The sequence below is a fragment of the Vidua chalybeata genome, chromosome 22, assembly GCF_026979565.1.
Source record: "Vidua chalybeata isolate OUT-0048 chromosome 22, bVidCha1 merged haplotype, whole genome shotgun sequence".
Classification (NCBI taxonomy): domain Eukaryota; kingdom Metazoa; phylum Chordata; class Aves; order Passeriformes; family Viduidae; genus Vidua; species Vidua chalybeata.
Window position 1 is genome coordinate 6767675 of NC_071551.1, and position 17334 is coordinate 6785008.

Sequence of the window (17334 nt, forward strand, 5' to 3'; positions counted from 1 at the left end):
CTGGGATTGTTGGAACTGGAGTCACTGGGACTGTTTGGACTGGGATCACTGGGACTGGGATTGTTGGAACTGGGACCGTGGGAACTGAACTGGGATTGTTGGAACTGGGATTGTTGGAACTGGGATTGTTGGAACTGGAATCACTGGGAATGGGGAACTGGGACTGGGATCACTGGGACTGGGATTGTTGGAACTGGGAATATTGCAACTGGGATCGTTGGAACTGGGGTCACTGGGACTGGGATTGCTGGAACTGGGATTGTAGAACTGGGATCACTGGGACTGGGATTGCTGGAACTGGGACTGTGAGAACTGAACTGGGATTGTTGGAACTGGGATTGTTGGATCTGGAATCACTGGGACTGGGATCACTGGGACTGGGATTGTAGGACTGGGATTGTTTGGACTGGGATCACTGGGACTGGGATTGCTGGAACTGGGACTGTGAGAACTGAACTGGGATTGTTGGAACTGGGATCGCTGGAACTGGGATCGTTGGAACTGGGGTCACTGGGACTGGGATGGCTGGAACTGGGATTGTAGAACTGGGATCACTGGGACTGGGATTGTTGGAACTGGGATTGCTGGATCTGGAATCACTGGGACTGGGATCACTGGGACTGGGATTGTTGGAACTGGGATCATTGGGAATGGGGAACTGGGACTGGGATTGTAGAACTGGGATCACTGGGACTGGGATTGTTTGGACTGGGATCACTGGGACTGGGATCACTGGGACTGGGATTGTTTGGACTGGGATCACTGGGACTGGGATCACTGGGACTGGGATTGCTGGAACTGGGATTGTAGGACTGGGATTGTTTGGACTGGGATTGTTTGGACTGGGATTGCTGGAACTGGGATTATTTGAACTCAGATCAGTGGGACCGGACAAGTCCTAATCCCAAATCCCAAATCCCAAATCCCAAATCCCAAATCCCAAATCCCATCCCAAACGTGGCCCCTCTCAGTTGCTTTCATGGTGTAAAAAGATTCCTGGAATTTCCAAAAACCCACGGAATTCCCTCCTTTGCGTCCCCCTCCTGCGTGGCTTCCTTATTTCCCAAAGCCCCTGGAAAATCCCAGGAAATATCTGGGATGAGGAGAGGCTGTGGATTGGGGGAAGAAAAAAAAATCAGAAAATCAAACAAAAAAAAAGCCCCTAAAAATCAAATTATTCTGTTAAAAATGAGGAGGGGGGAGGTTGAGGAATTAAAAATCTCTCGTCCTCTGCTTGATCCAAATCCCAAACCCCAAAAATCAAAATATCAAACAAAAAAAAAAAGCAGAAAAAAAGGATAAACCCAGCAAAATCCCAATTTAATAAACCCGAGAAGGCCACGATGGCACTGGGGGAAGGGGAAAATCGGGATTTTTTTATTGAAAAGCAAATTTTGGGGGAAAAGTTGAGTTGAATTCAGGATTTCAGAAAGAGCTGCTGGGATTTCCTCATTAAGAGTTAATCATTTCATCATCCCTAATTAATGACGTCATCGTTCCTCATTGCATAACGAGAGCCTGGGCAAGCCAAGGCTGCTCCCTTTGCCAGCTCAGAATTCCTGAAAATCCCTAAAAAAAAAAACCAGGAACTGCAAAAAAAAAAACCAAAAAACAAACAAACAAACAAAAAAAAAACAAAACCCAAAAAACAACAAAAAAAACCAAAAAAAACCACAAAAAAAACCCAAAAAAAACCCCCAAAAAACCTCAAAAAAACAAAAAAAACCCCCCAAAAAACCAAACAAACAAACAAAAAAAAATAACCCAAAAAAACCAAAAAAAAAACCAAAAAAGCATTGAGGGAATGGGGGAAAAAAGGGAAAATTTAGCCCAAAAATTCAAGATAAAAAGGGAAAAAGTCCCTCAGGTTCTCCCCAGCTTTGTGCCAGTTTGGGCTTGGATTTGTGATTTATCTGATAGCAAAAAAAAAATATTTAAAAAATAAATTAAAAGCCGTTAAAACCCGTGGGAAATGCACAAAATTTCACCGCAGGAGAAGCTGCACCCGAAAAAAAAAATAAAATTAATAATTCATATTTAAAGGAAGAGAAGCACAAAAACAAGAGAAGTTCTGAAGGGTGGCTCGGGGGGAGATAGAGGATAAATAAATGTATTAAAAAATAAAATATATTTTATAAAAAGATATGAACTATAAATATAGTTAGATATATAGATGTATAAAAATATATTAAAATAGATCTAAATATAGATATGAATATAGATACTAATGTAGAATCAGAAATAGAAATAGAAATAGAAATAGAAATATAAAGGAATAGAAGTAGAAATAGAAATATAAATAAAAAACAAATAAAATATAAATATATAGAAATATAAATATAAATATATAGAAATAGCAGTAGAAATATAAATAATAAATAAATAAAAATAAAAATAAAAATAAAAATAAAAATAAAAATATAAATATATAGGAATAGAAGTAGAAATAGAAATATAAATAAAAAATAAATATAAATCTAAATATATATAAATAGCAGTAGAAATATTAATATAAATATATAGGAATAGAAGCAGAAATAGAAATATAAATAATAAATAAATAAATAAAATTATAAATCTAAATATATAGAAATAGCAGTAGAAATATAAATATACAGGAATAGAAGTAGAAATATAAATATAAATAAAAAAATAAATAAAAATATATAGAAATAGCAGTAGAAATATAAATATAAATAAAAATAAATAAAATTATAAATAAAAATATATAGAAATAGCAGTAGAAATATAAATATAAATATAAATAAACAAAATATAAATATAAATAAGATATGATCGGTAGAAATGGAGCTAATAAATAACATAAACAATGGAAATAACCATTCAAACGTCGTTATTATAAATAATAAATGTAAATAATCATGAATAATTCAATCCAAATAATGGAGATTTTTTTTTTCCCCTTGTGGATCACGGGGAATTATCTGCCATCGCTTAATTGCAATTCAGGTTTAATTGCTGGGCCGAGCTCTAATTACAGGAAGCTGCAAATCCCGGTGACACATCCCAAAAAAATCCCCCAAAATCTCCTGGGAAATGCGGCCCCGGAATTTCCTGCTGCTCTGGGGAGCCTGAAATAATGGGAATTTTGGGGGGTTCCAAGGGGGATGAAGCTCAAAATTTGGGTCTGGGGGCAGCTGGAGCGAAAATAATCCGAATTTTGGGGGATTTTAAGAAGGATGAAGCTCAAAATTTGGGTCTGGATGCAGATGTTGCCTAAAATAATGGGAATTTTGGGGGATTTTAAGGAGAATGAAACTCAAAATTTGGGTCTGGATGCAGATGTTGCCTAAAATAATCGGAATTTTGGGGGATTTTAAGGAGAATGAAACTCAAAATTTGGGTCTGGATGCAGATGTTGCCTAAAATAATCCGAATTTTGGGGGATTTTAAGAAGGATGAAGCTCAAAATTTGGGTCTGGGGGCAGCTGGAGCGAAAATAATCCAAATTTTGGGGGATTTTAAGAAGGATGAAACTCAAATTTTGGGTCTGGGGGCAGCTGGAGCGAAAATAACCCAAAATTTTAGGGGATTTTAAGAAGGATGAAGCTCAAAATTTGGGTCTGGGGGCAGCTGGAGCCTGAAATAATCCGAATTTTGGGGATTCCAAGAGGGATGAAGCTCAAAATTTGGCTCTGGATGCAGCTGGAGCGAAAATAATCTGATTTTTAGGGAATTTTAAGAAGAATTAAGCTCAGATTTTGGATCTGAATGCAAATGTTGCCTAAAATAATCCAAATTTTGGGGGATTTTAAGGAGAATGAAGCTCAGATTTTGGCTCTGGATGCAGATGTTGCCTAAAATAATGGGAATTTTGGGGGATTTTAAGAAGGATGAAGCTCAAAATTTGGGTATGAATGCAGATGTTGCCTAAAATAATCCAAATTTTGGGGATTCTGAGGGGGCTGAAGGGACAGGAGCTGAAATGTTGGGTCTGGGTGCAGCTGGAGCTAAAATAATCGGAATTTTGGGGATTCCAAGGGGGATGAAGCTCAAATTTTGGCTCTGGAAGCATTATTGCTAAAATAATCGGAATTTTGGGGGATTTTAAGGAGAATGAAGCTGAAATTTTGCATCTGGATGCAGATGTTGCCTAAAATAATGGGAATTTTGGGGGATTTTGAGGAGGATGAAGCTCAGATTTTGGCTCTGGATGCAGATGTTGCCTAAAATAATCCAAATTTTGGGGGATTTTAAGAAGGATGAAGCTCAGATTTTGGCTCTGGAAGCATTATTGCTAAAATAATCCAAATTTTGGGGATTCCAGGGGGCTGCAGGCACAGGAGCCGTTTCCCCCTCTCTGAGCAGGAAAATCCCGAATTTCCTCCCTGCCGTGATTGGGTTTTTTTTTATGGAATTGCAGCCCCCAGGCCCAAATTCCCCCCAAAAAAGAAGTTTTTTTCTCCCCATTTCCCCCCGAGCTGGCTCCGTGTCCCCCGGCCCGGCTCTAATTCCCCATGGAATTCTCGGCGCTGCTCCCGGCTCCCAGCGCCCGGGGTAGGTCCCGGCTTGGGGAGGTTTTGCCCCAAAAAAAGAGGAATTTGGGGGATTTTGGGGGGATTTTGGGGGATTTTGGGGGATTTTGGGGGGATTTTGGGGGGATTTTTTTGGGATTTTGGGGGGATTTTGGGGGATTTTGGGGGGTTTTGGGGGATTTTGGGGGGTTTTGGGGGGATTTTGGGGGATTTTGGGGGGATTTTGGGGGATTTTTTTTGGATTTTGGGGGGATTTTGGGGGGTTTTGGGGGATTTTTGGGGGATTTTGGGGATTTTTTTGGGATTTTGGGGGGATTTTGGGGGGATTTTGGGGGGTTTTGGGGGGTTTTGGGGGATTTTGGGGGATTTTGGGGGGATTTTGGGGGATTTTGGGGATTTTGGGGGATTTTGGGGGGATTTTGGGGGATTTTTTTGGGATTTTGGGGGATTTTGGGGGATTTTTTTGGGATTTTGGGGGATTTTGGGGGATTTTTTGGGATTTTGGGGGGATTTTGGGGGGATTTTGGGGGATTTTTTTGGGATTTTGGGGGGGATTTTGGGGGATTTTGGGGGGATTTTGGGGGATTTTGGGGGGATTTTGGGGGATTTTGAGGGGATTTTGGGGGGATTTTGGGGGATTTTGGGGGGATTTTGGGGATTTTGGGGGGATTTTGGGGGATTTTGGGGGTTTGGCTCCTGTGCCCGCCCGGGAAGTTCGGGGTGGTCCCTGGGGGGTTTCGTTTTTCTCCGGGGATTTTTTTGGGGTTGCCAAAAAGGTGGAATGAGGAGGAGAAAATGAGGGAATGAGTGAAAAAAAGAAAAGAGGTAAAATTCAAAAAATTCAAAGCGGGTGATTCTGTGTAAATGGAATAAGGGAGTGAAATGAAATGAAATATGAAGTAAAATAAAATATAAATTATAAAAAATAAAATAAAATAAAATAAAATAAAATAAAACAAAATAAAAATTAAAATAAAATATAAAAAATAAAATAAAATAAATAAAATAAAATAAAACAAAATAAAATAAAATAAAATAAAATAAAAAATAAAACAAAACAAAATAAAATAAAATAAGAAAACCAAACCAAACCAAAATAAAATAAAATAAAACAAAATAAAAAAAAAAAATAAAAATAAAATAAAATAAAACAAAATAAAATAAAATAAAATAACCCAAACCAAAATAAAATAAAATAAAATAAATAAAATAAAATAAATAGTGGGTGATTCTGAATAAATAAATAAAAGGAAATAAAGAAAAGGAAATAGAAAGTGGGTGATTCTGAACAAACAAATACAATAAAATAAAAAAATAAATAAAACTAACTGAAAAGCAGGTGATTCTGAATAAATAAATAAGAATAAAATAAAATAATAGAAAAGAATAAAAGAAATAATAAAAGAATAAAGTAAAATAAAGTAAAATAAAATAAGAAAATAAATGAAAATAGAATAGAATAGATTAAAATAAAATAGAATGAAATAAAATAAATTAAAACAGAATGGAATGGAATGGAATAAAGTAAATGAAAATTAGAATAGAATAGAATAGAATAGAATAGAATAGAATAGAATAGAATGAGATAAAATTAATTAAAATAGAATGGAATAGAATAGAATAGAATAGAATAGAATAGAATAGAATAGAATAGAATAGAATAGAATGAGATAAAATTAATTAAAATAGAATGGAATGGAATGGAATAGAATAGAATAGAATAGAATAGAATGGAATAGAATAGAATAGAATAGAATAGAATAGAATAGAATAGAATAGAATAGAATAGAATGAGATAAAATTAATTAAAATAGAATGGAATAGAATAGAACGGAATAGAACAGAATAGAATGAAATAAAATAAAATAAATTAAAATAGAATGGAATGGAATGGAATAGAATAGATCAAAATAAAATAGAATGAAATAAAATAAATTAAAACAGAATGAGATGGAATGGAATGGAATGGAATGGAATGGAATGGAATGGAATAGAATAGAATAGAATAGAATAGAATAGAATAGAATAGAATAGAATGGAATAGAATGGAATAGAATAGAATAGAATGGAATAGAATAGAATAGAATGGAATAGAACAGAATGAAATAAATTAAAATAGAATGGACTGGAATGGACTGGAATAGAATGAAATAATAGAGTAGAATAGAATAGAATAGAATAGAATGAAAAAATAAATTAGAATAGAATAGAATAGAATAGAATAGAATGAAAATATAAATTAGAATAGAATAGAATAGAATGGAATGGAATAGAATAGAATAGAAAAGAATAGAATAGAATAGAATAGAATAGAATAGAATAGAATAGAATAGAATAGAATAGAATGAAAAAATTAATAGAATAGAATAGAATAGGATAAAATAGAATAGAATAGAATAGCATAGCATAGCATAGCATAGAATAGAATAGACTAGACTAGAATAGAATAGAATAGAATGAAAAAATAAATTAGAATAGAATAGACTAGAATGAAATAATAGAATAGAATAGATAGAACAGAAACGAGACCGAACATGACGCAGGAGTGCCGCAGTGACGCCGCTCTTTGCTCCGCAGGCTCTCCGCGGGCGCGGCTCCTCCCGCGGGGCTCCAGCATGTCGTGCTTCCCGCAGCTGCGGCGCTCGGGCTCCGCCGAGGCCCCGTCCAGCCCCGCGGCCGCGTCCCCGCGCTCCGCGCCGCCGCTGAGCCCCGCGGGCTCCGCCGGGCCCGGCTCCCCGAAGCCCGCCTCGCCCGTGGAGTGCTCCATCTGCTTCACCACCTACGACAACTCCTTCAAGACGCCCAAGCTGCTGCAGTGCTCGCACGTGTTCTGCCTGGAGTGCGTGGCGCGGCTGAGCGCGGCGCTGGGCGGCGGCGCGGAGCTGCTGCCCTGCCCCTTCTGCCGCCAGCCCACCTGCCTGCCGCGGCAGGGCGCGCCCGGGCTGGCCACCAGCCGCGAGCTGCTGGCCACGCTGCCGCCCGAGCTGCAGGGCGAGCGGGAGCTGTGGATGGAGGGCACCAAGCTGTGCTGCCGCCGCGCCTCGGCCGACGCCGAGAACCCGGACTCGTGCGTGTCCATCGACGTGGCCATGAGCAAGGCCGAGAGCGCCGAGGCGGCGCCGGCGGGGCTGGCGGGGCGGCTGTCGCGCTGCGACATCTGCGACGACTGGAAGCGCATCGTGCTGCTCTCGGCGCTCCTCATCATCCTCTTCTGCATCATCCTGTGGCCCGTGCAGTGCGCGCTCAAGACGGGAAACCTGCGCTGCTTGGCGCGCACCGCGGCCGTCAGCCGGCCCGAGCTGCTGCCCCCCAAAGCCACCGCGGCCGCGGCCACACGGCCGCCCTTCCACTAGGGACAGAGCCGCTGCGGCCCTCGGGGACGGGGACAGGGACGGGACCGGCTGTCCTGACAGGACCTGGGACAAAATCTCCATTCCAGTAGAGGCAGAGCCTCTGGATCTGCTCAGGGATGGGAACTGGAATGAGACATGCTGTCCTGACAGGACCTGGGACAGAACCACATTCCAACACAGCCAGAGCCTCTGGATCTGCGCAGGGATGGGAGCTGCTGTCCTGACAGGACCTGGCACAAAATCTCCATTCCAGTAGAGGCAGAGCCTCTGGATCTGCGCAGGGATGGGAGCTGGAATGGGACCTGCTGTCCTGACAGGACCTGGGACAAAACCCCCATTCCAGTAATGCCAGAGCCTTTGGATCTGCGCAGGGACGGGACCTGCTGTCCTGACAGGACCTGGGACAGAACCCCATTCCAGTAGTGGCAGAGCCTCTGGATCTGCTCAGGGATGAGGAACAGGAACAGAACCTGCTGTCCTCACAGGATCTGGGACAAAATCTCCATTCCAGCAGCACCAGGAGCTCCTGGATCTGCTCAGGAATGGGAACTGGAATGGGACCTGCTGTCCTGACAGGACCTGGGACAAAACCCCCATTCCAACAGAGCCTGAGCCCCTGGATCTGCTCAGGGATGGGAACAAGGACAGGATCTGCTCTCCTGACAGGACCTGGGACAAAATCCCTTTCCAGTAGTGCCAGAGCCCCTGGATCTGCTCAGCTCCATGAGGACAAGGGACAGGACCTGCTGCCCCGAAAGGATTTGGGACAAATCCCCTCTCCAGCGGCACCGAGAGCCCCTGGATCTGCTCAGGGATGAGGAACAGGGATGGGACCTGCTGTCCTGACAGGACCTGGGACAAAACCCCCATCCCAGCTCCCCCAGGAGCCTCTGGATCTGCTCAGGGATGAGGAACAGGGATGGGACCTGCTGTCCTGACAGGATCTGGGACAAAACCCCCATCCCAGCTCCCCCAGGAGCCCCTGGATCTGCTCAGGGATGGGGACAAGGGACAAGGGACAAGGGACAAAAGCCTTTCCTGGATCTCGGCTCCGTCCCCAGCGCGGCGGTGCCAAGCAGGACCCGCTGCATTCCTGGGATTGCCGGCACATCCCACATCCCGCTCACCGCGCTCCCGTGCCTCCGGAATGTCCTTCCCGTGCCTCTGGAATGTCCTTCCCGTGCCTCCGGAATGTCCTTCCCGTGCCTCTGGAATGTCCTTCCCGTGCCTCCGGATCTCCTTCCTGTGCCTTTGGGATGTCCCCGTGCCTCTGGGATGTCCTTCCCATACCTCTGGAATGTCCCCGTGCCTCTGGGATGTCCTTCCCATACCTCTGGAATGTCCCCGTGCCTCTGGGATGTCCTTCCCATACCTCTGGAATGTCCTTCCCCGCCTCTGGGATGTCCTTCCCATACCTCTGGAATGTCCTTCCCCGCCTCTGGAATGTCCCCGCGCATCGCTGCCAGGCTCTCCATGGAATGCAGGGCTGGGAATGCACCGAGAGCTTCCCAGGATCCCCCGTCCCTGCAGCTCCTGAGGGAATAAAGGGATTTTTTTTTTTTTTTTTTTTTTTTCCCCTGGAGGAGCTCCGTGATTATTCCCGTGAGGAACTGGGATGGCTGGATGAACAGATGGGAAACGCCAGAATTCCAGAGGCTGGGGAGGTGAAACCCAAATTCCAGAGGTTGGGAGGATGAAACACCAAAATTCCAGAGGTTGGGAGGGTGAAACCCAAATTCCAGAGGTTGGGAGGGTGAAACACCAAAATTCCAGAGGCTGGGAAGGTGAAACCCAAATTCCAGAGGTTGGGAAGGTGAAACAACAGAATTCCAGAGGTTGGGAGGGTGAAACCCAAATTTCCAAGGCTGGGAACGGGAAACACCAAAATTCCAGAGGTTGTGAGGGTGAAACCCAAATTCCAGAGGTTGGGAACGTGAAACACCAAAATTCCAGAGGTTGGGAGGGTGAAACACCAAAATTCCAGAGGTTGGGAAGGTGAAACCCAAATTCCAGAGGTTTGGAGGGTGAAACCCAAATTCCAGAGGTTGGGAACGTGAAACACCAAAATTCCTGAGGCTGGGAAGGGTCCCTGGTGCTGAGGGAATAAAAGAGACAAAGAGGGAAAAGTGGAGACTCCCACAAGCTGAAACCACAGAGGAGGGGAAGGAAAGACACAAAAATCCTGCAAAACCCTGGGATTGGGGGTTGGAATTCCTGGAAAAAAACTGAATTTAGGAGACTTCACCCTCCTGCGCCCAGCAAACAGCACCAGGAAAATTTCCTTTATCCTAGGGGGGGAAAAAAAAAAAAAAAAAAAAAAAAAAGAGAAGAAGCAGCAGGCCCCTTAAAAACCTCTTTAATCGTTTCCAAAGTTTATTTCTGGGTGATTTGACGAAAGACACGAGTTAGTAATGGTTACATCATGCTGCTCCTCCGCCCGTGCAACTCAGCCAGCAGCTCCCCAAGTCAGGAATTCACCCTCTCCGTGGACAGCTCGGGGGTTTGCAATTAAAAAAAAAAAAAAAAAAAAAGAGCCAAAAAAAAAAAATCTAATCCAGAAAAAAAAAACAACCTCAATGTCTCTTTTTTTTTTTTGTTTTTTTTTGGTTTTTTTTTTTTTTTTTTTTTTTTTTTTTTTTTTTTTTTTTTTTTTTGCACATTCTGTGGTAGAAATGTTGTTGAAAATTGTGCAGAGTGCTGCTGGAAATTCCAAATGCTCCCCCAGGAGGACACAAAGTCCTGGTTTAAGGCATTTCCAAGCCCCAGCAAAAGCAGAATGAGTTTTTATTTTGCTTTTTTTTTTTCAGTTGTTGGGGTTTTTTTTGGTTTTTTTTTTTTGCCGTTTCTTCATTCCTGAACATCAGCAGCTTCCCCGTCCCTCTGGAGCTGGAACATCCAGCCCAGCTGGGAATCCCACTCCCAAAATATGGACTGGGGGGCTGCCAGACCCCTCCCTCCCACCAGGAATCCCAATTTGGAGCCAGCAGCCCCCAAAAAAATGGGAATTTTGGCACGCACAGAACCCCCCAGGCACAGCAGAGCCCTCATCCCACACAGGGCACAGCCCCCCCTGGAAGATTTAACCCTGGGTTTTCCACGGGAATGTCACGGGTTGGGAATATTTATTTATTTATTTTATTTTTTTAAATCAAATAAACGAAATCAAAGCAGATCCAAGTGGTTTTTCCATAGGCTTCCCCTCTTGGTTCCACCTTTGTTCAGAGCTCACCCTGAGAGAAGAAATTTGACCTTTCCTGCCTCAAAAGTTGGTGCCAAAACCCCCATTTCAAAGGGTGCCCTGCAAGGTGGGGTGGAAATTTAGGGGGGGGGGAAAAGCCAAATTCTGGCACCTTGGGCAGCAGCTCCCACCCAGAACCCGGCGGGATCCCGCAGACCAATTCCCAAAAGTTGTTTTTCCACGGAGAAATTCCAGCTGAGGGTTGGGAAAGGGACCCAGAGGCCACCAAACACCAGGAAACCCTTCCATGGGGAAGGAATCCCAAAGGAAGAGGGGATTCCTTCCAGAGCTGGGATCCACCTGCTCTTCTCCACGTCCCGGGAGGTGCAGAGCTGCAGCCACACCCCAGGAACTTCAGAACCGGCCCCAAAATTTTTGTTTCCTGGAGGAAAATGCTTCAAATTCCCCCCAGATACTCCCCGGCCTCGCTCCTGCTCCTGCTGGAGCCCTTCCTGCTGGGCTGGCAGCATCCAGAGGAGCCTGGAAGACCCAAAAACTCCAAGTCCAAGGTGAAAAATTCCAAATTCTCTTCGTGGGAGAGGCTCCAGCGGCAGCTCTGCCTTGCCAGAGGCTGGAGAACACTGTGGGGCACGGAAGGACACATCCAAGAGATCTCTGAGGAGGGAAAAGGGAATTTCCTGGTTCCTTTTGGGAGAGGGAGAGAATTCCCAGCTCTTGGAGAGGAGCTCCAAGTGATCCCCAGCACGAGGGAGGCCAAGGCTCGGTGGCCGGGGAGGGGTCAGGACACGTCTGGATGAACACAAAATGTGGGGATGAGGTTTCACAGCCGCTCCTGCACGTGTCCAAGAGGAAGAGGAGGAGGAGAACCGCTGGAAAAATCCACATTTTTGCCTCCCCAGCAGCTCTGAGTCCAGCAAAGAGTCCCGAGGCAAGCTTGGGCCCGGCTCTCTCCCTTCCAGTGCGTGGCATCCCTGATTTGAGCAGAGCTCGGAGGAGAAAAGCACTTGAGATCCTTACACACATAAATTACAGTGAGAGGAACAGGGGGCAGCAGGAAATCAGGTGAACACGGGGCCAGGAGAAGGTTTGGAAGAGCCGGAGCCCGGAGCAGGGTGGGAATTCCCACCCCGCGAATCCGTGAAGGCCTCGCCAGCACCAGCAGCGTTTCCCCCCACAGGAAAACAGGGTTGTTTTTGGGAACAAACCCCCCCAAAAACACCAGGCAAAAAAGGGGGAGAACAACCCCAAAACAAAGAAGCTTCAAGTATGAAGAAGATGGACGCTGCAGCGGGAGAGCTCTGGTGCCACTTCCCGGAGCCTTGGCCGAGCTTCGTTCTGCTGCTCGCCGCCCCAAGGACCCGAAAGCAAAAAAGGGTTTCCTGCCCTCCCCGTCCTCCCCCCCCAAAAATATAAAAAGCAATAAGTTTACAAAAATAGAAAATAATTACAGCAATAGGCAGGGGGGAGGGGGAGGGAGGGAGGTCCCTGGGCTCTATTTGGCCGAGCAGTGCAATATCCGGGGCCGGTTCAGGGCGTCCTCCAGCAGGTGCAGCTCCCGCCGGTCCACGAGCACGTCCCGCATGCAGCCCACGAAGCCCGTGCTGAACGCCTTGGGCAGGCGCTGCGGCACGCTCGGCTTGTCCAGCCCCCCTGGAAATGGAACGGGGTCAGCTGGGACAGGGACACAGCAGGGGACAGAGCAGGGGACAGGGACAGAGCTCCTGGCAGTCCCTGAGCACATCCTGCATGCAGCCCGTGCTGAACGCCTTGGGCAGGCGCTGCGGCACGCTCGGCTTGTCCAGCCCCCCTGGAAATGGAACGGGGTCAGCTGGGACAGGGACACAGCAGGGGACAGGGGACAGAGCAGGGGACAGGGACAGAGCAGGGGACAGAGCAGGGGACAGGGCTCCTGGAAATGGAGCAGGGTCAGCTGGGAACTGAGCAAGGGACAGGGACAGAGCAAGGGACAGGGACAGAGCAGGGGACAGGGACAGAGCAAGGGACAGGGACAGAGCAGGGGACAGGGACAGAGCAGGGGACAGGGACAGAGCAGGGGACAGGGCTCCTGGAAACAGAGCAGGGTCAGCTGGGACTGGGGACAGCACAGGGGACAGCACAAGGGACAAAGGAGGAGACAGAGCAGGGGACGGAGTGAGGACAGCACAGGAGACAGGGACAGAGCAGGGGACAGCACAGGAGACAGGGACAGAGCAGGGGACAGAGCAGGGGACAGAGCAGGGGACAGGGAACAGCCTGCCTGGAAATGGCACAGGGTGGGCTGGGACAGGGGACGGCACCCCTGGAAATGACACGGGGGACAGGGGACAGACAGACTGAGGACTGTCACACACAGCCTGGCCCCAGCACGGTCATGCTGCCACCACTGGGGCCTGTCCCTCCCTGGAATGATTTCCCAGGGAGGCCAGGGCTGCCCCATCCCTGGAAGTGCCCCAGGCCGGGTTGGAATAGCTGGGGACACTGGGACATGTCTGGAAGTGGCACTGGAGGGGCTTTAGGGTCCCTTCCACCACCAGTTAGGGCTGGAATTCCCTCAGGGGACTGGCACTGCTCCCTCGGTGTCACCACCAGAGACATTTGCAGGGATTTTTCAGCCACCTGCGGGGTGGTGCTGAAGGAAGGGAGGGACATCCCCAACATCCCCAGCTCTGAGCCCTCCCGGGGACACCGGGAATGTCCCTTCCCTGGACTCACCCAGCCACAGCGCCCCGTCCGTGTCCAGCTGGGTGGCCCCGAGAGGAGAGGAGCCGGCGATGGGGGCCTCGTTCCCAACCTGCAGGGAGCCTTCCCTCTGCACCCTGCTCCGAGGGAGGAACAGCCGGGATTCAGGGATGGCCCCGAGGGAGGGAGGAACAGCCGGGATTCAGGGATGGCCCCGAGGGAGGGAGGAACAGCCGGGATTCAGGAATGGCTCCGAGGGAAGGAGGAACAGCCGGGATTCAGGGATGGCCCCGGGGATTCAGGAATGGCCCAAGGGAGGGAGGAACAGCGGGGATTCAGGGATGGCCCCGAGGGAAGGAGGAACAGCGGGGATTCAGGGATGGCTCCGAGGGAAGGAGGAACAGCAGGGATTGAGGAATGGCCCCGAGGGAAGGAGGAACAGCGGGGATTCAGGAATGGCCCCGGGGATTCAGGAATGGCCCCGAGGGAAGGAGGAACAGCGGGGATTCAGGAATGGCCCCGGGGATTCAGGAATGGCCCCGAGGGAGGGAGGAACAGCGGGGATTCAGGAATGGCCCCGGGGATTCAGGGATGGCCCCGAGGGAGGGAGGAACAGCGGGGATTCGGGGATGGCCCCCAGAGCCAGCCCAGGGCTGCTCCCTGCAAGTGCTGACACTGGGAACCACCAGGGGGGCAGATTTGGGGATAATCTCCACCCTACTCCTGGGATTGGGATTCAGCTGGGGTCTGTCCCACCTGCTGCCCTAAAGGGCCTGATCCCAATCCAGATCCTGCTCCAGATCCTGATCCCAATCCAGATCCCAAACCCAATTCCAATCCAGATCCCAATCCTGATCCAGATACCGATCCCAATCTGGATCCCAATCCAGATCCGAATCGTGATCCCAATCCTGATCTAGATCCCAATCCCGATCCCAATCCAGATCCTGATCCCAATACTGATCCCAGATCCCAATCCTGATCTAGATCCCAGTCCAGATCCCGATCCGGATCCCAATCCTGATCCAGATCCCAATCCCGATCCCAATCCCAATCTAGATCCCACTCCCAATCCAGATCCCAATCCCAATCCCAATTCTGATCCCAATCTTGATCCAGATCCTTCTCCCAATCCAGATCCCAATCCTGCTCCCAATCCTGCTCCCAATCCAGATCCTTTTCCCAATCCAGATCCAGATCCTGCTCCCAATCCAGATCCCAATTCTGATCCCAATCCTGATCCAGATCCCGCTCCCAATCCAGATCCCACTCCCAATCCAGATCCTGCTCCCAATCCCGATCCTGCTCCCAATCCAGATCCCACTCCCAATCCAGATCCTGCTCCCAATCCTGCTCCCGATCCCGATCCTGCTCCCGCTCCCAATCCCGCTGCCGCTGCGCCGCGCTCACCTGGAGGCTCGGATGTGCACCCACTGGTTGGTGTTGACGGGCACGCTGGAGCGCAGGGTGACGCCCTTGGAGCCCAGGTCGTAGCTGAGCTGCACGAAGCCGTCCACGATGGCCAGGGCGATGTAATCCGAGCGCTGCAGCCCCTTCCCGCTCCACAGCAGCAGCCCCTGCGTCGCCTCCGTCTTGATGCTCAGCTCAAAGTGGTTGGACTGCAGCGCCTTCTCACTGCGGGGCAGAGCCACGGGCAGCTCCCCGAGCAGCCTCCCCTTCCTCCTCCTCCTCCTCCTCCCCCACAGCCAGCCGGGATAAACTCCCCGCCTGTCCCCACCTGCTGGCCTGGAGGGTCACGGGTTTTGGGATAACCTCCATCCCACCGAGCAGCTGGAAGCTGGGATAATCTCCATCCCTTTCCTGGGATTCACCCACGGGGTCTGTCCTGTCTGCCACCCTAAAGGTGGCGGATTTTGGGATAATCTCCATCCCTTTCCTGGGATTCACCCACAGGATGTGTGCTCTCACCTGCTGCCCTAAGGGTGGCAGATTTTGGGATAATCTCCATCCCTTTCCTGGGATTCACCCACGGGTGTGTGCTCTCACCTGCTGCCCACAAGAGGAGCAGATTTTGGGATAATCTCCATCCCTTTCCTGGGATTCACCCATGGAGTCTGTCCTATCTGCTGCCCTAAGGGTGGCAGATTTTGGGATAATCTCCATCCCTTTCCTGGGATTCACCCATGTGCCTGTCCTATCTGCTGCCCTAAAAGGTGTCAGATTTTGGGATAACCTCCATCCCATTCCTGGGACACACAGGAAAGGTCTGTGCCCACCTGCTGCCCTAAAAGGTGGCAGATTTTGGGATAACCTCCATCCCACTTGTGCTCGTGGAGCGCAAGGATCAATCCCTGCCAGCTGTGACACAGCAGCCGTGGCACCCTGGGGACTGCCACAGGAAGGGGATGGAGGCCACAAAACCTCTTCCCAAGGGAGGAGGGAAGGAAAGATGGGATTTTCCCCAGGCTGGAATCCTGATTTTTGCCTCTGGAACAGGCACGAGGCTCCTGGCCACAGCTGGAGTGGGACACACGGAGACACCACAGAGAGCTTTTTATTCCCAAGGGACACCTGGGGGGTGGGACAGGGCCCTGCTGGCCCTGCAGGGTCACCCAGCCGGGGCTGGTGGCCCTTGGCTGTCCCTGCAGGGTCACCCAGACTGGGCTGGTGGCCCTTGGCTGTCCCTGCAGGGTCACCCAGCCGGGGCTGGTGGCCCTTGGCTGTCCCTGCAGGGTCACCCAGCCGGGGCTGGTGGCCCTTGGCTGTCCCTGCAGGGTCACCCAGACTGGGCTGGTGGCCCTTGGCTGTCCCTGCAGGGTCACCCAGCCGGGGCTGGTGGCCCTTGGCTGTCCCTGCAGGGTCACCCAGCCGGGGCTGGTGGCCCTTGGCTGTCCCTGCAGGGTCACCCAGCCGGGGCTGGTGGCCCTTGGCTGTCCCTGCAGGGTCACCCAGCCGGGGCTGGTGGCCCTTGGCTGTCCCTGCAGGGTCACCCAGCCTGGGCTGGTGGCTCTCTGCCATCCCCCCCGTGCAGAGCTGATCCCTCGCGGATAAAAAGCCAGGACAGGGACACAGAGGACACACACAGGGACACGGGGACATGCTGAGGCACGGGCAGAGCAGGGGACAGGCGCAGCCTGGACACTCACCTGGGCTCCGAGGGGAAATCCAGCGCCTCGGGACTTGGATGGGGAGAAAAGGGGAGCGAGCCATAAGCCAGGGGCAGCGAGGAGACCCTGCCTTCCTCCTCCTCCTCTGCTTTCCTTTTTTCCTTTCCTTTTCCTTTCCTTTCCTTTTCCTTTCCTTTCCTTTCCTTTCCTTTCCTTTCCTTTCCTTTCCTTTCCTTTCCTTTCCTTTCCTTTCCTTTCCTTTCCTTTCCTTTCCTTTCCTTTCCTTTCCTTTCCTTTCCTTTCCTTTCCTTTCCTTTCCTTTCCTTTTCCTTTCCTTTCCTTTCCTTTCCTTTCCTTTCCTTTCCTTTCCTTTCCTTTCCTTTCCTTTCCTTTCCTTTCCTTTCCTTTCCTTTCCTTTCCTTTCCTTTCCTTTCCTTTTCCTTTCCTTTTCCTTTCCTTTTTCCTTTCCCTGGAGGAGGAAAAAATCACTTTTATGGGCAGCCAAACGCAGCAGGAGGGTGTGGGAGAAGCTCCCTCGA

The 17334-nt window shown here is 48.9% G+C and overlaps 2 protein-coding genes and 1 long non-coding RNA gene across 8 annotated transcripts in view; 2 read left to right on the plus strand and 1 right to left on the minus strand.

Moving 5' to 3' along the window:
* The first annotated feature begins 7030 nt into the window (after positions 1–7030).
* RNF223 (ring finger protein 223) lies at positions 7031–7970 on the plus strand. Its single transcript, XM_053963201.1, has one exon. The coding sequence runs from the start codon at positions 7031–7033 to the stop codon at positions 7847–7849; it is 819 nt and encodes a 272-aa protein (XP_053819176.1). The 3' UTR covers positions 7850–7970.
* Positions 7971–9737: 1767 nt separating this feature from the next.
* On the plus strand, positions 9738–10380 carry LOC128798893 (uncharacterized). Its single transcript, XR_008434578.1, has 2 exons — positions 9738–9835; positions 9894–10380. It is a non-coding gene; the product is annotated as an uncharacterized LOC128798893 (long non-coding RNA).
* AGRN (agrin) overlaps positions 10190–17334 on the minus strand; it is a 101993-nt gene continuing 94848 nt past the window's right edge. For 3 of the 6 annotated variants that reach the window (XM_053962802.1, XM_053962799.1, XM_053962798.1), the window contains 4 exons: positions 16835–16867; positions 15138–15362; positions 13761–13864; positions 10190–12855 (listed from right to left, as the gene is read on the minus strand). In XM_053962802.1, coding sequence (XP_053818777.1) covers positions 12716–12855; positions 13761–13864; positions 15138–15362; positions 16835–16867 — 502 coding nt within the window. In that variant the 3' untranslated portion in view covers positions 10190–12715. The remainder of the gene's footprint in view (positions 12856–13760; positions 13865–15137; positions 15363–16834; positions 16868–17334) is intronic. The other 3 variants (XM_053962800.1, XM_053962801.1, XM_053962803.1) reach the window with 2 other exon arrangements.

Bases quoted from the DNA above. Each gene is read 5' to 3' on its own strand.
- RNF223 (XM_053963201.1), top strand. From the start codon at position 7,031: ATGACGCAGGAGTGCCGCAGTGACGCCGCTCTTTGCTCCGCAGGCTCT.